General features: G+C 39.2%; 2 protein-coding genes across 2 annotated transcripts; both read left to right on the forward strand.

The window, feature by feature from the left end:
* The first annotated feature begins 8 nt into the window (after window positions 1-8).
* On the forward strand, window positions 9-4,196 carry LOC307035253 (protein FAM98B). Its single transcript, XM_079674353.1, has 8 exons — window positions 9-148; window positions 228-334; window positions 2,251-2,376; window positions 2,460-2,710; window positions 2,802-2,882; window positions 3,058-3,174; window positions 3,476-3,622; window positions 3,734-4,196. The coding sequence occupies exons 1-8, from the start codon at window positions 105-107 to the stop codon at window positions 3,878-3,880; spliced, it is 1,020 nt and encodes a 339-aa protein (XP_079530479.1). The 5' UTR covers window positions 9-104; the 3' UTR covers window positions 3,881-4,196.
* A 326-nt stretch (window positions 4,197-4,522) lies between these two features.
* chchd2 (coiled-coil-helix-coiled-coil-helix domain containing 2) lies at window positions 4,523-7,923 on the forward strand. Its single transcript, XM_079674354.1, has 4 exons — window positions 4,523-4,696; window positions 5,445-5,718; window positions 6,397-6,595; window positions 7,534-7,923. Exons 1-4 carry the CDS (start codon window positions 4,653-4,655, stop codon window positions 7,542-7,544), a joined length of 528 nt encoding a protein of 175 aa, XP_079530480.1. The 5' UTR covers window positions 4,523-4,652; the 3' UTR covers window positions 7,545-7,923.
* Window positions 7,924-7,972: the final 49 nt, after the last annotated feature.

Here is a 7,972-nt window from a genome sequence, read left to right on the forward strand (position 1 = left end):
GAAGCACACTTTGAACAGCAGTTTTTTATTAAACGCGCTTGAACTTTCCTGAGTTGTGTGGAGCTTGCGTACTTTAAACGATTCATATCACCTCTGAAGTGACAATGGAGAGCAGCGCAGGGACGGTTTCAGCAATTAAAGCTCTCGGGTGAGTATCTTTTACCTGCTTCATGTTTGCTGCGTAGGCTCTCAGTTTGTCTCACCTGTCCGCCTCACTTCCTGTTCAGGTACCCGGGCAGCCGCTGCCTCTCTCGGTGTGAATGTGATGAACTCCCCTGCCCGCTGCTCACCTGGCTGACTGCAGAGCTGAGCACTCTGTGTCCGGAGCTGCAAGGTTTCTATCATAAACTGTCTGTGCTGCAGCGTGGCCTCTATGGCATTGATTATCTGTTTTGTTTAAGCCAAGGACACTATACAGACAAATCAAGGGAAACCCTCTTTAAGTAATTCTAAGTAGCCTATGATTTAAAACAAAGAGAAATGTCCCAGAAAGATGTATATACACACTCAATAAAGGATGTGTGCACGTTCTCAAAACAGTCCAGCTATACATCAAATTATAAGAACTTTTCCAACTATGTTGTACAGTTACACTTTTTAAGTAATCAGGTGGTGTTGTTTTTCCAACAATGCTTTTTACTTTTCTTATCTGCAATTTCTTTTCACTTTTTGGCTGACATTGCTTTACACCAGGGGTATTCAACTAAAATTCAACGAGGCCCAGTTAGGGAAAATCTCCCCATGTAAAGGTCCGGAACATCAAAATGTCTTAGGCTACTTGCTTTATGAATTAGTGTGATATGTATTGAAGTAGCCTGTAGCTTTATCAACGTCTGCATGTAATCAACAACTGACTGCCAATCAAATAAAGAAAGTACAATTCAAAAACAACAATATTTATTGTCAATTAACATTGAACTATACAGATATACAGTAAATACTGTGGATATGTGTAATGTTCCTCTCGGGCTGCATTTAAAAATAAAATAGAGAAAATAAATAAAATAGCTTTTGAAAATATGTGCATCTCAAAAGTGCTTAATTTTAGATAAACAAAATAAAGTGTAGCAGCAGCTTGAGTTTCCCTTTTTCTTTGTTAACCGTTTCACATCATGACTTAACAGTTTCAGCCGATTATAGAACAATATCAGTCTTACACATCATAACAATTGAACAGTTTTAAAGTTTCTCTTTCTTTCCCTCTTATATTGCAGTCCCTCACTCACTTTTTTATTATTATATTATTCAGTGCGAGAATTGAGCTCGAGTTTGTCCTGCCAGGAGTTTGTAAATCTGGACTGAAATGGTGTCAGGGCCATTCTCATACAAACATGCAGGTGCTCATTGGTTAGCCTCGGTTAGCCTGCTCAGTGCCCTGGAACGATATTAAGTATTAATTTTGATCCTGGTGGACTGATCATATTGGGCTCTGAGACTTATTTTGTGTGACCTCAGTTCTGACTTGAGAGGGAATGATTGGTCAAACACTTTTGTGTTTTGTCTCATAGTGGCGTTTTGGCACTTGTAATGGTCTCTGAACAAATTAGACACACTGGCTCTGTGCTCCCAGTGGGCAGGATGAACATGAATGAGTCTGTGTCCGTCCACTCAGGGTTAAAAGCTCTGTTCTCACTGTCCACTTTCCTCTTCTTGGAGAGCGACATGTGTAATTATTTGTCTCTGTCTGTCTGCCGCTAACATGCCTGTTCACTCTCCTCTCCGCTTCTCTCCCTCTATCGCTAATTATTCTCTTCTTCACTCACTTTTCCTCTCCGCTTCTCTCTGCCATCATCTCTTCTTCTGTGTTTCTCTCCCTGTATCGCTCACTCCTCTTTTTCGCCCCTGTCGGCGGCGTTTAAAATAGAATCACCCCGTGAAAATTGAAATCCCCTACTAATATATTGATTATAGGTCTGGGTCCGGATCCGGACCGCGGTCCGCCTATTGCCGACCCCTGCTTTACACCAACCTCAATATAGGCCTATCTGCAACAGGCTAATATCTGTCCATCATAAATCAACCTGGAATATAGATTTACCAATAATATTCATGTAGTCCAAAGAAAGATGCAGATCAAAGTTACAAATAGTGGTACATTGCATGAATGAAAGTCAGGTGCCATTTACTTTATTATACTGTACAGAATTGTATTATCCTGTTCTTGTTCCATTTTGCTGCGTGATTATTATGTATATGTATATTTATATTCATATGTATAAATTAGATTGTCTTGTTTTCCCTTTTTCTTAGATTCAAACAGGACAGGAGATGTCTTGCTGGTGGGAGAGTTGAGAACTTTACTGTCAGACATTGTGTCTCCCCTCACTGTGCTGGCCTCAGACGTGATGGGGCCGTCCATCCTCAACACAGTCACTGGTGAGTAGTGTGCTTGTAGTGCCAATGGATTGAACATTTCATGCACAACTTATTATTATTTATATATTTTTTCAATTCTTTAGAGTCCCTTGTGTCAGAATTGCAAGCAGCTCAAATATTGAAGCACAAAGAATTGCATCCAGAGGACAAACCCACAGAAGAGGAGTCTGAAAAAGAGCAGCGAGTTGAAGTAGGATTGACTGAGTTTTCTGAGGAATATGAAGAGGATGCTGACAAAGACAGAAGGGAGGCAGAAATGCAGGGAGAGTGGATATTACTGCTGCACGCCCTCAACATGGATTCCTCCTGTCAATTTACAGATGTGTTGAGTGAGGTTAGTCTGATATAATGAGACTTAAATGTTTATTTCAATACTTTTAAACTGAGAAACACAAAGTATTTTTTCAAACGTTATTTTGATGCAGGTGGAGGCGAGGCTCACTCGTCTACCTTGTGGAGAAATGACCAAACCGCTTCTCAACAGCAGCCTCAGCTCAGAGCAGTGGGTATGTTGCCAGGGCTTTTACCACTTTATTATACATCATATCAAGTCATATAACTTACGTGTTTGCTGAAAAACCTTTTCTGAAAACCTTAACATTTGACTCATTATACTATGAGGTTAACGATATGTAACTATAACATGATATTCAACATTACATTTTCCTCTCTGCCTCACAGGTGCAAGTAAAAAAGATCAATCAAATTCTGTCAGGGGACTATCAGTGCCGACGCCAAATGATGATCAAACGCTTTCAGGTTACTCTCGAGTCGTTTACATGGGGAGACAAACAAAAGGTGGGCATGACAAATCATTGCATCAGTTAGGACTGAGTTGGGTTTTATTGAATGGGTTTTGCCCTTGCGATGCATATGCATGCACAGCTATGCAGCAACCTAAAAAAAAATTCCCATAAAGGAAGATCGCTTAACTTTCAAAGAACTTATTTTGTAAAATGTTCCTTTGCAATAATGTTTCAGGTATAATGTTTAAGATGTTTAATGTTGTTTTTTGAACACATGTCTCTGAAAAAGACATTAGACATTGACTATTTTTCTGATAACAACATTAAAGTTAGATTGGTCCTTTTATTTACAGGAGAAAGTTGAAGCGCTGGCCTCAGTGCCTCCCCTTTCGTCGCTCAGCGGTTCCTCTCAGGTGTCCCCATCTCTTCTGATGGCCACCAGAGAAGATCAGTCCTTCATTGAGATAATCAAGTCTGCAACACGCACACTCGTCTACAAGGTACAACAGTAAACAATTACAAACCATATCTGTGGTTCTCAGCGTGACATCTGCAGCAGCAGCAGCAGCAGCAAATAAAGATGGTTATTAATTATTCTTATGTCCCACTAGACGTTGATGGGCAGTGTTCCAGACAGAGGTGGACGACCAGGAGAAATTGAGCCACCAATGCCAGCGTGGGAAGGTCGTAGAGCGAAAGGACGGGGAGGTGGACCGAATCGACAAAGATTTTCAGATAAAAAGAAAAAAGGGAAATAACAGTGACATGTATTTTTCTTACTGCCTAATTTGAGAAATAAGTAATTATCTTTCTTTCTTTAAATTATTTGTATTAAATGAAATATGGCTGTGGAATGCTGCATTTGATATACTTTTGTATTTAGAAAAGGTTTTCCTAATTCTATTCTATTTGTAGTATTATAAAAACCTGACTATGTGCTTTTTTTATAATAACTTCCTATTGCTACAATTGGTTTGCAACCATTATGTGCAAAATAATTAGATTATTTATATGTTTCCTTCGCACATTAATATATAGGTTTGTTTGCCCAAAAATAAACCTACTATGCACACATTTGTTGTTATTTTTGATCATTTTATTGTTCACTGTTAGTAATGCTTTGATGCTGAAGACAGCCTGGCAATCACTGTTTGATAATCAATTATGTATAGCTCTCTTTTTTAGTATCATTTTTAAGGAAATGCCTTGTTAACGGGTACATTCGTAAACTCATCCAATATAAGTGTGTAATACTTAATGAACAATTGACCAGATGTGTTTCTTTATCCAGTTTCTCATTAATTTATCTTATTATTGTACTGTATATTTTTACACAACAGCTAAAAGCTACATCACTGTGGCTGATGAAAGCGCCCTTGTGGTTTCCGTCATACCGGAAGTTACCCGACAGGCATTAACTGTAACACACGGAAACTTCCAGTTCAGCGTTTTGGTTCCAGTTAAAGGTCGACTTTATAGCCCTCGGTTGTTTTCAGCTAAACAACGCACAAATAGACAACTAATTCAAAAATGCCGAGAGGAAGCAGATCATCACGGATGGCGCCTCCTGCCAGGTAACATTTGATGTCTCACGTTTGATAAAAGCCTTCCAAGCTGTCAGTGAAAATGCTAACGGCTAACTAGTTTAGCTTGATTGCTTCACCGTTACGTGTGTTAGCACTAGTGCTAATCAGGGACTTTACCTATTAGATGAGCAGCTTTTACTTACTTATAATCATTAGTTTTGTGCATCTCAATGTCTTCCTTTTCTACCAAGAAACTGGTGATTGCTTAGAAATTATTGATAGATTATGAAGGTCACAGTATGTACACGGTAATCTGCTCATGCTCTTAAAATTATTCAAACAGAATGATTACATACTGACAACGAGGATCAGTTTCTCTTCAACCTGACATTAAATTAAGACTTTTTTTCCACTCACTTTTTCTTTTTTATTAAGACACATTTCAAGGCTAAAGCTAGTTGATACCATATTGTTTTTTGTAATGTAAAATAATATTGATATTATAAAGGTTTAAAGATGTTCTATCTTAGACCTTTGTATGGCTTATTGTTTCAATATGTGCTGAAACTAATTTGAAAATACGACTAAATAAATTATTAGTTGGCATGATTATCTCAAATAATTGATTAGATGATTTAATTAAAAGATTAGAAGAGTTTTCCACAAATACTTCTGCCAAAGCACCATTTTAAATGTTCAATAAGACCAAAGTGAACCATTATTTCTTTTACCAGGGGGGCAATCTTATATCAGCACACACAGGTTATCAGTTGTTTGATGAATTGTGATTTTGCAGACGGGCTCCATCACCACAGCCAATGTCGAGGGCTCCACCTCCCATGGCCAGGGCGGCCCCACCTCCCTCCTATGCCCCGGCTCCAGCACACGCTCCTCCGTCTGCTGTGGGTGCCCCAGCAGCACCCAAGCAGCCCGGTATGTTCGCCCAGATGGCGACTACAGCAGCTGGAGTGGCAGTGGGATCTGCAGTCGGACACGTCATCGGCAACGCCATGACTGGAGGTGGAGGAGGAGGAAACTCAGAGTCTGCCAAGCCTGATGTCACATATCAGGTAAATAAACCCTGGTTTAGCCGGTGGTAAAGCTGGAATAATGAAGATCTGATTAGGGTGTCTGGAACATGTTAGGTAGCGGTGACAAAAACAGGTGTGGGTGTGTTTGGGGGTTGTTTGGAAGAGGCAAAGTAATGATGAACAAACATCACATAGTGTTGGGGAAATCTGTTCCTAGTCCCACACCTGTGACCCATTTTATCAGTTTGTACTGGCCTCACTGAGCACAGGCCTGCAACCTTGAGCTGCTGTGCTCTGTGTTTTGTGCCCCTATTCCTGCCTGTTAGCGTCAGCTGATAGAGGAGTTATAGTGCTTTGCCTGTTTTATCTTGTTATGCACAATGTTGATTATTCTCTCAGAACAAGTTAAATACAGGGGTCTGGGGTAGAGATCTCCAGAATTGGTTTGGCAACCGCTGTATCACCTCGTGGCACAGCACATGTCTTGTGAATTCTCCGGCCGAAGCTCCAAATAAACCATCAGTGTTTGCCATCAAAGTACCAGCTCTCTCCGTGTCGCTCCGAGTCTCGTCTCCATTGCTTCAGAACTTTCCATCACACATAGTAGCTTACTTTGTAGGCTACCAACTTAAGTTGTGTTATTCGGAGGTCTGATTTATGTGAACCATGTATTTAATCAAAGTAAATGAGTCCCGTCATGTGCCTTGTGTCCTTCAGGAGCAGAACCAGCAGTACCCGGCTCAGCCCATGTACCAGCAGCAGCCACAGTCCTCCATGTACCAGCAGGAGGCCCCTCAGCAGCAGCAGGCCTGCTCCTATGAGCTCAAACAGTTCATCGAGTGTGCCCAGAACCAGCACGACTACAAGCTCTGCGAGGGCTTCAGCGAGGTGCTCAAACAGTGCAAGTCTAACTATGGTGAGTTGAATGGAATTGATCCAAAGGTGGATTTAATGCTTGTTGATATGTGTGTCTGGCATAGGGATTGGGCACTAAGGGTGTAATTGTGGACCAGGGTAAAATACACAATCACTGATTGATGTGTTTTTTTATTATCAGGATAATCTTGAGTAACATTACATGAGTGACTGGAAAAAGCTGTGGAACTCACTATCATTTTAAAGAAATAAAAAATAAAATATCTTTTAAAATTCACGAGTTACCGACTTACACAATGGGCTGTTATATATATATATATTTTTTGTGTGTGTATTAATGCAGGAAGATCTTATGATTTGAGACCACTCTATTTAAGTTTTTTACCAAAAAAATGGTGTGACATATCCGTGATGCAATAAAAGCATATATGTTTCTTTAAAGAGAGTAAGATACAAATAATTCCAGTAAGTGTCATCTTTAAGAGTTTTAACAGTGTTTGTATTTTTTAGGATAATACTGTGAATAAAGTTATTTTGGGAAGGATAATCCTGACATGACTTCTAAGGTTGTCCCACGCTTTAATCTTGTACCACTTATGTAATTGTAGCATTATTATTTTGTTCATCTGTTTTGAAAGACTGACATTCTCATTTCATAACAAAATAGGAAGCATTACATCAGCACTGAGTCACCCAGACGTCATAGCCAAATAACTTAGCATCATGTGTGTGATGTAATGTGTTGCAATACACAGTGTGGCCAATGGGGGCAAGTTTATTTATAAAGCACCTTTCAAACAGGGCAAATCAAAGTACTTTACAAAAATGAAAGACATTAAGAAAATGGCATTTAAAAACAGTCATTAAAATGCAAAGATATGTAGAGGAGTGTTTTCTTAGTCTGTGGTAAATTGGTCAAATTATTATTATTAAAGCAGTATTACCACTTGTCTAAATAAACTTTTCTTTTCTCCACAGGTATGTCGTGAGACTGAGATAACATCCTGGAGAATGAAGCAGAGCGCACACAAAGTCAAATTAGCAGTCATGCTTGATCAATAGTACTAGGGTGTTGATTCTTAAAACATTAATAAACATACTTTATTTTGACATTTGATTATTATTGTGTTCATTCTCAGGACAATGCTGTAGAGTTGGAAGTAACAGTAGTATAAATAATGTTTATATATCGTGTTGCATGTTAATTTCAGTTGTGAGTGTTTTTCATTAGCTTTAGTGCTTTTAATTTAAATAACTGAACTGCATTTGTTGATCATGCTACCTTGTAAAAACCAACCGTTCCTGCCTTCTGGATGATGGAGGTCTGCAGTTTAGGTTTTAAAACAATAAAGCGCTTCAAAAAAACAATGATTTCAATGCCTGGTTATTCTTACTCTGTACTTTCTAAGAAAATATA

This window comes from Notothenia rossii (genome assembly GCF_949606895.1).
Source record: "Notothenia rossii genome assembly, chromosome: 4".
Classification (NCBI taxonomy): Eukaryota; Metazoa; Chordata; class Actinopteri; order Perciformes; family Nototheniidae; genus Notothenia; species Notothenia rossii.

Bases quoted from the DNA above. Each gene is read 5' to 3' on its own strand.
- LOC307035253 (XM_079674353.1), top strand. From the start codon at position 105: ATGGAGAGCAGCGCAGGGACGGTTTCAGCAATTAAAGCTCTCGG. The intron at 3,175-3,475 runs GTGGGCATGACA...TTTTATTTACAG, and splicing joins CATGGGGAGACAAACAAAAG to GAGAAAGTTGAAGCGCTGGC. The intron at 3,623-3,733 runs GTACAACAGTAA...ATGTCCCACTAG, and splicing joins CACGCACACTCGTCTACAAG to ACGTTGATGGGCAGTGTTCC.
- chchd2 (XM_079674354.1), top strand. From the start codon at position 4,653: ATGCCGAGAGGAAGCAGATCATCACGGATGGCGCCTCCTGCCAG. The intron at 4,697-5,444 runs GTAACATTTGAT...GTGATTTTGCAG, and splicing joins CGGATGGCGCCTCCTGCCAG to ACGGGCTCCATCACCACAGC. The intron at 5,719-6,396 runs GTAAATAAACCC...TGTGTCCTTCAG, and splicing joins AGCCTGATGTCACATATCAG to GAGCAGAACCAGCAGTACCC.